This window comes from Canis lupus, chromosome 5 (genome assembly GCF_003254725.2).
Source record: "Canis lupus dingo isolate Sandy chromosome 5, ASM325472v2, whole genome shotgun sequence".
Taxonomy (NCBI): Eukaryota; Metazoa; Chordata; class Mammalia; order Carnivora; family Canidae; genus Canis; species Canis lupus.
In genome coordinates this window covers 43,669,841-43,684,727 of record NC_064247.1, presented here as the reverse complement: position 1 = coordinate 43,684,727, position 14,887 = coordinate 43,669,841, and the positions used below count along the sequence as shown (strand labels likewise).

At 35.0% G+C, this 14,887-nt stretch overlaps 1 protein-coding gene across 26 annotated transcripts in view; it reads left to right on the top strand.

The window, feature by feature from the left end:
- MIER1 (MIER1 transcriptional regulator) overlaps positions 1-14,887 on the top strand; it is a 58,316-nt gene that overhangs the window by 21,344 nt on the left and 22,085 nt on the right. For 16 of the 26 annotated variants that reach the window (XM_049110302.1, XM_049110300.1, XM_049110299.1 and 13 more), the window contains 3 exons: positions 9,507-9,668; positions 10,181-10,331; positions 11,693-11,757. In XM_049110302.1, the coding sequence (XP_048966259.1) occupies positions 9,507-9,668; positions 10,181-10,331; positions 11,693-11,757 (378 nt within the window). The remainder of the gene's footprint in view (positions 1-9,506; positions 9,669-10,180; positions 10,332-11,692; positions 11,758-14,887) is intronic. The other 10 variants (XM_025428051.3, XM_035716964.2, XM_025428041.3 and 7 more) reach the window with 2 other exon arrangements.

Below are 14,887 nucleotides of genomic sequence, written 5' to 3'. Positions count from 1 at the left end.
TTCCCCGTCCCCAGTTTTATCTAACCCTCTGCTTAACATTTCTGCTTGAATATCTCAGTAGACATCTTTACATTTTAAGTGTCTAAAAGGTGCCTGAGTGGCTCAGTCTGTTAAGCATTCGACTCTTGGTTTTGACTTAGGTCATGATATCTGGGTTATATGGTCAAGCCCCACAGTGGGCTCTGTGCTCAGTGGGTAGTCTGCTTGAAGATTCTGTGTCTGCCCTACCTCCTGCCCGCTCTCTGTCCTGTGCATGCTCTCTCTCTTTCAAACATAAATAAATCTTTCTAAAAAATTTCTTTAAAAATAAATAAATAAATCTTAAATATTCAAAGCAGAACTGTTGGTTGATGTTTTTCCCTTATCTGTTCCTTCCATGTCTTCAGCTCAATAAAAAATGGCACTATTTTACTTTGTTGCCTAAGAAATCAGGGGGTCCTCTTTCTTCAGTCTCAGTACTTGGTCCTAAATAAGCTTATCATTTCTACTCACAAATATCCCTCTTACCTGACTGTTGTTTGATCTCTGCTGCCACACTCTAGGTCAGGTCACCATCATTTCTAGCCTAGACTATTACAATAGCTTCTTAATTGGATTTTCCCCATTTCCTCTTTTACCATTTTCCCTCCGGTATATTTCTATAATAGCCATGATGGTCTTTTCCAAATAACCATTTGTGTCAGCATTTTATTTAAAATCTCTTCAGGGGATTTCTCTTACACAGGAAGAAAATCCAGATTCCTTGGCCGCCAGGCCACCTGCATGATATGGTCCTTTATCCATGTATTAAAATACATGCTACCCCTGTCATGCTATTAAATAGCCACACCACCTGCTTCTGTTCTTAGATGTGCTGTTTCTTTCTGCTTGAAGGCTTTACAATTCATTCCTACTCCTTGATATGTATTTTTTTTGAGACTGGCTCCTTATCCTCTTAAGTCTGGTCTTTTTTTTTTTTTTTTTTTTTTAATTTTTATTTATTTATGATAGTCACAGAGAGAGAGAGAGAGAGAGAGAGAGAGAGAGAGGCAGAGACACAGGCAGAGGGAGAAGCAGGCTCCATGCACTGGGAGCCCGATGTGGGATTCGATCCCGGGTCTCCAGGATCGCGCCCTAGGCCGAAGGCAGGCGCCAAACCGCTGCGCCACCCAGGGATCCCCTTAAGTCTGGTCTTAATGTTGCCTCCTTAGAGTGACCTTACCTTTCTCCTAATTAGCTTTTCTTAGCCACTATACCCCGTCCAATGTTTGGTTTATAACCGACACAATTTGTAGTTACATGTTTGTCTAATTTATCATCTCTGTTCTCCTTTAGTTCTATAAAAGGAGGGACAGTGTCTGTTTTATTCACCAAGGTATTTCTTGGTACTTAAGAGTGCTCAAACATTTTGAATGAATGGAGAAATCAATATAGTATGCTCTTATTAAAATGTACTACATATATGATCTGTACTCTCTGATAAAAGAAGAAATAAGACATCATGTCAACCTTTAAGCATTTGGAGTACGTAATATCATGGAAAAATGAATTCTTGTACTTTTGTAGTAATAAAGACTAAACTTTAGTTTGGAACTTTTTATTTTTTAATTTTTTTAAAGATTTTATTTATTTATTCAAGAGACACAGAGAGAGAGAGAGAGAGAGAGAGAGAGAGGCAGAGAGAGGCAGAGACACAGGCAGGGGGAGAAGCAGGCCCCATGCCGGGAGCCCAACGCGGGACTCAATCCCGGGTCTCCAGGATCAGGCCCTAGGCAGAAGGCCGTGCTAAACCGCTGAGCCACCCAGGCTGCCCAGTTTGGAACTTTTATTTTATTTTATTTTATTTTATTTTATTTTATTTTATTTTATTTTATTTTATTTTATTTATTATTTTTATTTTTTTTAGTTTGGAACTTTTTAAAGTGTACATTTAAACAGTGAGAAAAGGAATCCTATTAATACCTATTCAAATCTTGTCAGATGGTCGCATTTTAGATCTTTCAGTAATTAAAGCTGACTTAATCCACAGTGCCTAGGCAATTCAGTATTTTATTATTTTAAGTTAAAATGGAATTGGTTTTAGTGGCAATTATGTATAGTTGTTAATAAAAGCTCTTTAAGAATGGGTTAAAAAGTACATGAAGAGCCTGGAGTCAAAACTGTTCTTTTGAAGAGGCTGGAAAGTCATTCACAAGACTGGTATAATTTGTTTGAATGATTCAGAATCTAGATGAACATTGAAGGAAACAACAGTCCCTTCATATATTCATAAGTGGAAAGGCAATTATTTGCCTATGAAATTTGTATCACTTTAGATATATTTTTGCTTCTGAGTAACCAATCATGGGATAATACTTAAAGGATGAAAATCTTGTATTTTCCATTTTCTCACCTTCTACATTACTCATATGATTAAGTAGTTAGTCAAGAGGAGATAATCAGTACAGGTTACGCAGTAGAAGGATTATTGTTTTCTTCCACAAAATTGGCAATGGGCTTTGCTAAAAGTTTGGGTATGTATTAGCTTTTCCCATTTCTCCTTTATTCTGCCTCTTCGAGTCTTTTATAGCCTCCCCAAATTTGTTTTCAGATGACACTTCTTAGGGAAAAAACTTAAAATGGAAGTATTTGTAGAGAATATGAAAGAAAGAGACAGGGAACCTGTCTTTCTTACTATTCTCTTCATCCAGGCAGTCTTAGACACCTTCTCAGATGCTTCTGACTTTTCCCACAATAATTAAGGCTTAGGTTTAAGTTGTGCAAAATCAACAATGCATTTATCTGTAACGTGCAGCTAAGCTAGTTCAGGGCCAGTATAAATATAAACTCTTTAGGTAAAAACAAAAACCAGTTTGGTTTGGTTCATATTTTAAAAATGAGTAATATTTTCTCATATTGATTACTGATTTTTCTCTTAGAGAAATGAAACATTAAACAGTTCTCTCAAGAATCAGGTGGTTTTTACCTGGCATGTTGATTATATGAAATGAACTTTTGGTGTAATTGTGGCAGAATTCTGAGAGCTAATCCATTCAGGAGTTATCAATAACTGCGTGACCTGTAGTTTTAAGTTCATTCAGTTTGAAGTCTAAAATTTTAAGTGAAAAAGTAAGATGCTTTAATTTTTATTGTTACATTTCAGTACAGTTCAATACAGGCATGAATCAATATAAAGGTAGTTATAGAAGTTTACCTTTTAAATGTCTTAGCAGAGTTAGATACGCTGGTCGGGATTTATTGTGGTGATCTTAGAAGAATGTCAGAATCATTCCTATAGTAAATAGACTTTTTGCTAGGAATAGCCATATGTAGGTTGGTTTAGCTGTTTTTCAGATGTACTCTTAAAATTCACAGTCTTCCTTTGAATGGCATAATCGTAGCAGTCTGGAAGAAGAGGGATCGGGATCAGCTATATCTTTATGTATTTGCGTCTTCTAAAAATTACATAATAATGATATTATACTTAATATTCACCTTGAAGTGCTAGACACATACCATCTGGTGAATCTCTAGAACTAGAAAATAAAGATTAAAATGTGAGAGATTGAGCTTTTTTTTTTTTTTTTAAATATACACACGAGAATCATATTGAATAAGAAGAAACCCCATTGTGGGAATTATAAAGAAAAGTTCACTGCCCTCAATCCCTTTACAGTTTATCCTGTAGTGAAGCCCTAACCCCAAGAGGTTGGTTACCTTAGGAACTGTCTCTAGTCCAGTCTGGATATAGTCCCTCGACCATTCTGGCTGGACATTAGTCTTCCTTCTTCTTCCCTTCTTCCTTCATGAGCATTTATTGGTAAATCATTTGTGATACAAGGTAGAAGAAGAGTACTTTGTCCATCCACCAAATGGCCCTTGAATGGGGCTTATTTGGTAACTTTACCATATTGTTTTGAAGTTAAAGGACTTATTTAACTTCAGATAATATGTTTGTCATTTATTTATTTATTTATTTATTTATTTATTTATTTATTTATTTATTTCATGTTTGTCTTTTAAAAAGTATTCTTTTCACTTCCATCTAGCCTCCCTTTAGGTTACACAGACAGGATCATTATAGTGCCTATATGTTAACTTATTTCTTAAAACACAGCATGCAGGTATAGTCCACATTCGTGTATTTTTATTCATTTTGTGCTATGTCCATATCTTCCTTTATAGTTCTTACAGTCTGTCAACTCAGTACATCTTATTTCACACTCCATCAGGATGAGGTACACTTAACCTAGGGTCAGGTTTCAAGGAACGCAGTGTATAGCATATATGTGTAAAGGCATTATAAAGCATTTCGTCACACTGCCTGGTTCAAAACTCAACTGCAAATGTGTGATTTTGGACAAGTTAATGTCTTTAAGCTTCAGTTTTATTATACAAAACATGTAGTACAGTGTCCTACATGATAATCACTCAACGAATCTTAATAGTTATATCATTTGTAAAATTCTCAAAGAAATTTATAGCCCCCCAAACTTTGAAAATCCACTCTACTTGACTTGTGATTTTTCTCTTTCACTTTGTTTTCCTCATTTCTATACTCTTATCACTTGTATAAATGGTAAGAAGACACTGCTACTTTATTGTGATGTTTCAGTTGAATGTGAGGAAAGCTACTTATTACTTAGTACCTTGTAGGATATAGACTTTGACAATATAAGTTAATGCGAGATTGTCTGGAACAGGTGACTGATAGGTCCTGATGTAATAGTGTACCATCAGCCATGTTTATTCAGCTTTTAGTCTTTTTTTCAGAGGGAAATGACAAGAAACATTTGTTTTACAGAATACCATTACTGTTTATATCAGAATATTTGGGGGCAAATAATAGAAATCCATCTTGAACTAACTTAGGCAAAATGAGGAATTTAATGTAAGGCTCATGTAATTTTATTAAGGACGGGGAGATATCTAGGCCTTAAGGACTAAAGTGCCACCAGAAGGTATTTTCTATTTTTGCTGTTCTAAGTAGTGGTATCCTTTTTCAGATCAACTTTCTATATGTGCTGTCAGTTTCCAGGTCTCCAAAATGTACTGCTTTAGATACACTGTTTCTTTAATTGCTGATGGTACACATCTGGAAACAAACTATGGCCAGGTTTGGGTCATGTCCCATTCCAGACCTGTGGCAGGGAGGGAATGCAGTGATTCCAATGGGATCAGATGATATATATGTGTATATATATAGTCCAGAAAATGAGCTCTCAATCAAAATACATGCTTGGAATGGAGGAAATATTTCCTGGAAGAAGCTGAATATGGAAATAGAAAGAGAAAGGATTGGGGTGAGGAGGGGGCAGACAACAATGAATTAGCCTTATAAGATATTTGTTAAATCTTATATAATACATAGTAGGGACATAATAAACGCTACTTGAATTTGAAGTTGGGGATTCCTCAGCAAAATTTGATTTTGATTTTTACCGTAGTTGTAGCTGTGTTTTACTGCAAAGATATTTACTTTTTACCTTAGATCAAGTAAGATACTTTCCATACTAATGTCAAACTCTGTTGTATTCTTCAGTGGGTCTTGATTGTTGCTTAGGAACCTGTTGCTTTCTAACTTGATACTGGGTGATAGGTTAAGTTAAAGCTTAATGCCTAAGGAAAAGCATAAAACCACTATATTACTCCTTGTTTTTAAAATTAAGCATTTTCTTGATGGAATAGGCAAGGATATTTTGTTTACACATGAAGCCACCTAAAATTAACTTTGAAGTTTATTGGAACTTTTTAGGACTTTACTGTTTTTAATTTTTTGGTTTTTAATATTTGTTAGAACTATTTTTAGAAGTCCTGTGAATGTGTATCTGTGCACAAAGAGTGTCTGGAATACCGATTCAATGTCATCAGGACCTCTTGATCATTCTTTACTCATGGTTAAATTCTTTTTGATTTCTTTGGGGTCTCAAGTTTTTTCTTTACCACATCCACTAATTTAGTTTAGGTTGTAATTATACTACATGTAAACAATAGCAGTGGATTCCAACCTAGTTCTGTCTCTGGCAAATTAGATCTTTCCCTGCCAAAGTCCATCTTGAACATTTTATTATGTGTATAATTTTCCCTAAGTCTTTCCAATGTTAATCACTGCTCAACAGTTACTCTCAAATGGAGTCAAAAGTAGGGTATAACATTTACTACTAGAAACTAAGTATAACTAGAGAAGGTAGGTAAAAATACCAGGTTTAACTTTCTTATTTTAGTTACTACAATGCCTTCTGCTCTAATCAGGGTAATGCGGGTATTCTTTTTTTTCCTGTACTTGTGCAGTAGTCATTTGCTCTGGCTTAAATGACTTTATTTGCCAGTTCTGTTACGATTTCCTCACATTCAATCAAGTCTCCTCCAGTGTACTGTGATCAACCACTTTTGACTCTCCTCTGTTCTCTGCTTAGCCAATATTATAAGTGGTTTTAAATTTTTCTTTAAGAAATGAATTGTAAAGTGAGTCATATTTCTTCTTCTTCCTTTTTTTTTTTTTTTTTTTTTTTGAAAAAGAACTTTTAATTACTTTTATAAGCAGAACACTCAGTAGTGTGCCCTTAGCTCAGTTTGGTGGTCAGTTCTTTAGCCTTTGCCTTTTCCTGCTTGGCAGTATGAACCACCTACTTTGTACCCAGAATGTTGCCTCTCCAGTGACAGCAGATCTCATTATATCTGTTATTGTAATTGGTCCCGATACCTTGCACCAGCTTAGCCAGAGCTTCTTTGTCTTCTGAGTTCACCTTTGTGAAGGCGACAGTATTGCAGGTCTTCCTGTGGCACAGATGGTCCAGCCTGGCCTTCCCCTTTTTACAGCACAGGGCAAGGTAGAAGACAGCCAGCTCAGTGGGATCCACAGCATGTGCAGTCACTACCAGCTGAGCCTTCTCATTTTTACACTAAGATGGTGACAGTATTAACCCCTGCTGGGAGGACAGGTGACCTCTTAATGGGGACATTCTGCCTGGGCCAACAATCTCTGCTGCTTCTCTGTGTCTTTGATCTGTATTTGTGGGCCAGCTTAAGCAGTTGAGTAGATGTTTGGTGGTCCAAAGCCGGGTGAACTGGTTAATCCCAGGAGGCAGTTTCAGATATTTATAAGAAATAGCCCTTCGCTGCTGCAATTGGATATAGCAGGGACATATGACAAAGTAGGTGGGGTCCCTTTTGGGCTGGATATCATGTCCCATACCAGAATTCTTGGGTCTTTTCTCAAATGGATCTACTACCTTCTTGGCTTCCTGTTTCCTCATGACAGCAGGAGTTGGGGCCATCTTCTTACCCTTAGCCTTCTTTTGGCATCTTGGATGCCTGGAAGAAAGCTAAAGTGAGTCATACTTTGTAAATGCTTATCTAGGAGGAAAGAATCTTGACCTAACCATGGACATGAGACATTCCACATTCCTGAGAGTGATTTAAAAACAATTCCTTTTCATGCACTTAGTATGTCACATACTCTTTTGACACATAACTGAACTAGGTGTCAGGTGTTAGTGATAAACTTTAGTAAAGATAATAATCAAGCTTTATTTTCTCCATTGGAAAGGAAATTTGCAGGTATACCATGAGATACATGATTCTAAAGGTAGTCCGATACCAAGAGCATCAGTATTACCTGGCTCATAGGAAATATGCATACTCAGTCTCCACCTCTGCCCTACTGTAGTAGAAACTTTGGGGTGGGGCCCAGCACTGTGTTTTGATAAACTCTAAGGTGATTCTGCTGCTCTTGAATGACAGACCAAAGGTAGAGCCTGAGGAGGACATGTGATTCATAATATATCCATTTTGTGTAATCTTTCATAGTATCATTATCTCGCTTATAAAAATTAGAGGTAATAGCAGTCTATATTAAGGAAGTTTTAAAGATGAGATAAATAGGAAGTGCTTCATGAATTCTTAATAAATGTTAGTTGCAAACTTACGTTGAGGTGGGTTTTTTTTGGTTTGGCCCTTACACTAGTGACTTCTTTGGCTCTTGTTCATAGTAGTGACTGCCATTGTTATACATTCTAATTTGTGGTACAGAATGAGTTCATGGGAAATAGGAGCTGGGGTTAGGTCTAGGTATTAATAGAAAATACCTGTCAGAGCATGGTCTTTATTTCTACTTAGTTTTCTTATTTCTTTTTTTTTTTTTTTTTTTAGTTTTCTTATTTCTAAATAAAGGTAGTAAATACTCCCACTGGTACTTTTAAAGATCTGTCAAGATTACATAATATTCTTACTCTACTATTGTTCAGGACAGAGAAGAGAATAAGATAGTGGAATCAAAGTACTTACCACAAAGGCCTGGCATATAGAAGACACTTTATGGCACCTGTTTCTTCTTATTGTGTATACAACCAACCTTTTGTATATCTTTCTCTTACTCCATTTTCTTGATTTTGAAGTTCTGCTTTAGTTCTTAAATCCTGATCTTCTAATTCCAAATTTCTGTCTCCTGTACCAGGTCCTTGGTACGTAGACCAGATAGCTGCATGAACTACGTCTTTGAACACCTCAAGCACTGTTTGCTATTGCACTTTAGGAAACACAGTAGGAGATGTCAGTTAAGTATGCCAGCTGGTCATTCAGCTGGAGTGGTAGTTCCTTACCTGATAGCGTTACCACCATTCAGGTTGTGGCTGCTGCAAGTCATTGATCAGGGCTCTCAGAATTTTCTTTTTATAGTCAGAATGCTTCAATTTCCCTGATACTTTATATTATCACTTGATTACTAATTAGAGTGAGTACCTTCTATAGCATGAATACCTTCTGTAGAAAACTTGATTTCATTGCATATGGATTTTTCTTCATTTTATTCTCAGAAGGTATATTTATTATGGATTGATCCCTGGTTGAGGCAGCATGATATACTTATGAGTGTGGGCTCTTGGAATTAGACTTGAAATCTGGTTCTACTACTTATAACTTGTATGATTTGGGGAGAGATTGCTTAATTTCTGAGCCTGCGTTTCCCCATCTGTGGGTTGGAGGTAATATAACAGTTTTGTGAAATAGATAGCAAAGATTGCCTAACAGGTTTTATATATAATTTTAAGTAACCCTAGAAAAGAAAGTATGGCTAATAGAACTCAGTATTATTCCTGTATCATTACCATTTTCTTTTAATATGTTTGGACTGGGCTGTGAATTTCATCTCCTTTTCTGAGTATGTTAACTTAGTTTCCAATCTCTCTTCTAATTATATTTTCCCACTCCCAAATTATTTATGGTATTTTAAGTGTGAGCATCTGTATATAGTGTTGACTGTCAGTATACATTTACTGAATTGATTACACAGAACAGTTCTAAACCAGTGTCATGTTTTATTATGCTTAAAGGCTTTGTTGTTAGCTATTGGAATTGATTAGTCTCTTTTAGAAATTCTTGAAAGACTAGCATTTTCCTGGATTTCAGAATTCTTTTTGTTCACCTTTTAGGATTTGAGAATTCTTGATACAGTTCTCTAATAAGATAATCTCTATGGAATGAAGATGTGAATTACACGAATATAAAATATTCACCTATTCAGAAATTAACTTTTTATTTGGTTTATTTAGGAAGGAGACATGCCAATTCATGAACTTCTCAGTCTTTATGGTTATGATAGTACTATTCGACTACCTGAAGAAGATGAGGAGGAGGAGGAAGAGGAAGAAGAAGGTGAAGATGATGAAGATGCTGATAATGATGATAACAGTGGCTGTAGTGGGGAAAATAAAGTAAGAATATATACATTTATTAAGATTGTAGTCTTTATCTTTGTTGAAGTAAAAATTTCTTAATTTTGGAAGTCCCCTGTAACCTACTCCTGAAAAATAATAGTTTCATCTGTGTCATTCCAGATTTCTTTTGAATGCCTCTTCTAAATAAATTTATACCAACTTTAAAAAAAATACTACTGCTTTTTAAGTAATAAAAGCTAATGGATAGTTTGTATTCAATTTTTTAATTTTGTTTTGAAATAATTTTAGATTTATAGAGCAATTCAAATATGGTATAGAGTTTCTCTGTACTCTTCACCCAGTTTTCCCTATTTATTTATATCTCGTGTAACCATGGTATATTTATGAAAAGTAAGAATTGATACCATACTAGTTAAACTACGGGCAATTCAGATTTCACCAGTTTTTCCACTAATACCATACTGCATTTAGTGTATTTATTTTAGCCATTTAGTTTATTTGGAATACTGTAACTTTTCCTCTGCAACAATTTTCCTTACATCTTAAAGAAGTTTATTATTCTACAGGAAGAGAATATAAAGGACTCATCAGGTCAAGAGGATGAAACTCAGTCTTCCAATGATGATCCCTCACAATCTGTTGCTTCTCAAGATGCCCAAGAAATAATCCGCCCACGTCGATGTAAATATTTTGACACAAGTAAGTGTCATTAGTTGCTAATGTTTGGATAATTTTTACTAAATATATGATGTAAAATGGCACTTCTTTTCCATTCATCTGTTTGAATTCATTTTACTCTCAAATCTGGCTGAACAGTAACGTATTTTATTCTGGGTTATTCATTTAGCAGTGTTAGGGCCTTGTTGTCTATGAGTAGATTGCAGAGATTGTTGTGTCACTACACTACTTGATTTTGAATGTGTTCCTTTTTTCCTTCCTCAACATTTCTTTAAATTTGTCTCATGACCATCTTTTTATTTCATCTAGTCTTTTCCTCAGTTTTCATTTTCTACTTTCTTTTCTCTTAGCCTTTTTAAGCTATATTCATAAGCATTGCTTTCTCTAATCAGTGGCTCCCAGTTCTCAAAAAACTGGCTTACTCTTGAGGTGGTAATATGTTATACACAGAGAACTCTTCTAATTTTACTATGGTTGTGATCTAGTCAGAGATCTGCAGTAGTTGAAACAACATTTAATGTATATAACTTGGATATTTGCATGCTTCATCTACTCCATGGTGTTTCATTCTAAGCAGGAATCATTACTATGGATAACAGCTCTTTGATAAGAGAAAAGCAACCATTAGTGTTATTTAAACTTGTTTGGATTTCTGTGCTTTAAAAGAAAGAAAAACATTTGAAGAACAATAACCTCTCATGAAATGTAGCGATCTAATAATTGATTGAACATGGCTACTGCTTCCTGTCAATGATTTCTGATACGTATTTAGTTTAGCAGTGAATGTAGTGCTGCTAATGATATTTTATTGTGAATTTTGATCAACGATTGATCCACTTAAAAAGCGTATCAGTGTAAGGAAAGATTACTGAAATTGTGTTAATATTAAGTTTGGGGAAAACTTGGTATTTTTCCTTTTTCTCTTAGGTAAATTGCCAAAGTTTGCTTAAAAGTGGGATGCTAAAAAAAAAAAAAAGTGGGATGCTAAGTGACTGCATTTTTAAAACAATATTTATTTCATACTTCTGATCTGGTATGTCAGTTATGATGTATGCACAGAAGCTCTATATATACTGCTTATCTTAGCTTTTCCATGGGAAGATTTAACTTGCATATGTAATATTACCCTTTTAAACTTTGTATTCCATTAATTTTTTTGTAGAAGATCATTTCCTGAGAATACAGTGTTCTAAGATTATCCTAGAAAGTTTTTATGGGTTATTTTGCTTTGTTTAAAACGGTATTATTTGGTCAGAAATATCTTAGTCCTATTCTGCAGATACTTTTAGGCATACTTAAATGTTTGATAGTAGATATAAAAATAATATACAGATGTGGATAGGATAAATAATTATTTTCTAATACTATCTTCTTTTATCTAGATAGTGAAATAGAAGAAGAATCAGAAGAAGATGAAGATTATATTCCATCAGAAGACTGGAAAAAGGTAGTTAGAGCCGTATTTTCCCAACATTTAGGTAAATTAATATTAAAAAGCAAGTATTATTTTACTAGCTGTATATTGGTATTGTTGAGGTAAGCCCTTTTGTGACATTTAAGTGTTTCAAATTTCCCCTTAATACATCAAGGTGAGAAAAATATTTTTTTACAAAATAAAATAATGGTATAGAAAGAATTTGACTTTTTTGAGCAAATCAGTCTCAAACCAAGAATAGAAATTGAAATTTTTAACTAGTGCTAATTTAGATATTTGGGAAAGCATTTGAGGCTTTGGTTTTGTTAAGTAGATTTTAGTAATTTAGATTTTTAATTATAAAAGTGTATGACTGTACAACTTAGTTATACAATTGAGTAGAAGAATTAATCTTAAGCTGTTACAAAGCAGTGGTACTAGGAAAATGTGTCAAAATGTCATGCAGAATTGATTAGAACAAATCATTTATATAGAAGAAATGAAGTCATTCTTACTAAGCTAGCTTACTCGATTTTGCTCTATAAAACTGCATTGTTTTGTTTTGTTTTTTGCTGTTCTTTTTCCTAGGTCTGATTTTAAATTTAGTGTATGAATAGTCATTTCTTTGGAAGCAGAGTAGCTCTGAACATCATGTTGAGTGGGCTTTCTGCACTTTGTTGTACTTGTTAGTTAACACTGTTGAGTCTTTCCTGTGGCTTTTTTGTTGTTGTTGTTATTTGTGGTGGTGATAGTTTATAGTTTTTGGTTTGCCTGGAGCAGACTTATAAAAGAGCTGACATCGTTGCTGATTAAAATAAGGGAACATTTCATACTTACAGAGTTTCTATTAGGAAGAATGAAGTATTCAAATGAACTTGGACTGGACTGGGCTACCCAAGGATTGTAGTCTTCTGCCAGAATTGATCCATTTCTGGGGGTCCAAGGAGATGTTTAGAAGAGAGAGACTGTCTTTCAGTGTGTTAGAATGGTAAAAGAAGGTGTCAGTTAGAATGGGAGGGAAGGTTAGCCCTGTACAGTATGTATTAATTAATTTGAGTGAATGATGAATGAAAAATGAGGCTGAAGACCGAAAACAAGGGTCACAGAGTTACTGTTTATGTGACCCATTGGGTAAGTGTTCTTCACTTTTACCTGATTCCTACACTATGCAGCAATTATGAAAAAAGCTAGCAACCTTAGAAGTCATCTTAAACTGTTATAAATTCAAGTTTCTGTATCTTTTAAACTATTCCTTTAAACTTTATCTTCAACTTAAATTGTTTTTTGTGTCTAAAATATATAATAGATTATTTGAGTAGGTGTTGAATTATTATTTCATTTTTATTTTATTTTATTTTATTTTTTTTAATTTTTATTTATTTATGATAGTCACAGAGAGAGAGAGAGAGAGAGAGGCAGAGACACAGGCAGAGGGAGAAGCAGGCTCCATGCACCGGGAGCCCGATGTGGGATTCGATCCCGGGTCTCCAGGATCGCGCCCTGGGCCAAAGGCAGGCGCTAAACCGCTGCGCCACCCAGGGATCCCTTATTTCATTTTTAATGAAGGAACAAAAGCCCAGAGTAGAGAGACATAAGGGAATATTCCTTTCCTCAGGAAAATAACGTAATAAAACAGGCCATAGTAGATCTAAACTATTAATATGATTTTGGTATAGTAAAAATTGTCAAGATTCAGATTCATCATCTAAGGCTTGTAAGATAGTGAATTTTTCTATTTTCTAGAAGCTGGGGTAGAGGAGACAGCTTTGAATCAAATTTGAGTCCAGGCTATAGCCTCAGAACTTAATAGTGCAATCCTGAGAAAATGAATTTTTTGAGTGTCATCTCCTCACATATAATACAGGAATAAAAATTAGCCTTTTCAAAGTTGGTGAGGATTTAACGGAAATTACACATAAGAGACTTTGTACATAATGCTCCTAGATGCTATTTCCCTTCCCTTCCCTACAGAACAAATCAGCAGGTAAAAAGAAGTGCTCTAAATTCAGTAGGAAAAAGGAGTTGTCTTATTTTTGTACTAGTCCAGAAGCTCAAACCTGGCTCCATGTTAGATCACTTAGAAAATTTTTAAATTCTGATATCCAGGGACTTTGTCCTGAGATTCTAATTTAATTGGTTTGGAATAGATCCAGGCATTGATATTTTTAGAAGTGCCTCAGACAAGGAGGGTTGAGAACTTATTTTCTGGTAGGCATTGGAAGTAAAGGTAAAAGAGGCACAAGAAGTGATGATAGGGTACTCTTTTTTTTTTTTTTTTTTTTTTTTAATAAGGAAAGAAAGTTCTCCTATAAGAGTAAATTTTCATGTGATACTCTCTTTAGAAAATTGACTGGTTTTCCTATATAGATGTAGCAATTAATTACAAAGCACATGTCTTTGGAGTTGTGCTAGATAAAATGAGATACATATCAATGGGTTGACAGAAACAAGAGAGGCACTGTTTAAATCCTAGGAGTTATTTAAACTTTTTTTTTTTTTAATTGATTAGAGAGTGAGAGCACACACACATGGGTGGGAAGAGGGGAGGGAGAGAGAATCTCAAGCAGGCTCTGCACAGAGCCCTACACGGGGCTTGATTTCATGACCATGAGATCACAACCTGAGCTGAAACCAAGAGTTGGATGCTTAGCTGACTGTACCACCTAGGTGCCCCTAAACTATTTAATCGCTAATCTTTTACCTTAAACTTGCAACTTTTCTGCCTAGGTCTTCATTTTGAAAACATGGTGAATTTATTCTTAACATTTAGCTACCAGATAAAGGAGGGTCTGTAATCTTGATCCCTCTGTTTTGTAACATCTCATCGGTGGTGATCTCATTATCTTTCTGAACAGCCAGTTTCCCCCTAATCTGTGATTTGACTACATAGATTTGATGATCATGTTTCCTAAAATAGGATTTTAATTATGTTTTGGGGAGGTTACTTTTTTCATTTTGTACTGTTTTTATGAAAGTCAGGCACTATCCTGCTTATCCATTTGGTTTAGAGTTTCATACATTTGGCCTCTACTAAGCTTTATACAAATCCTTTTTGTTACTTTAAACCTGTAGTTCTCAGACTGAAGTCTGTGTTGGAATCACCTGGACAGCTTGTTGAAATACTACTTCCTGAGTCCCATCCCCAGAGTTTCTGGTTCAGAAT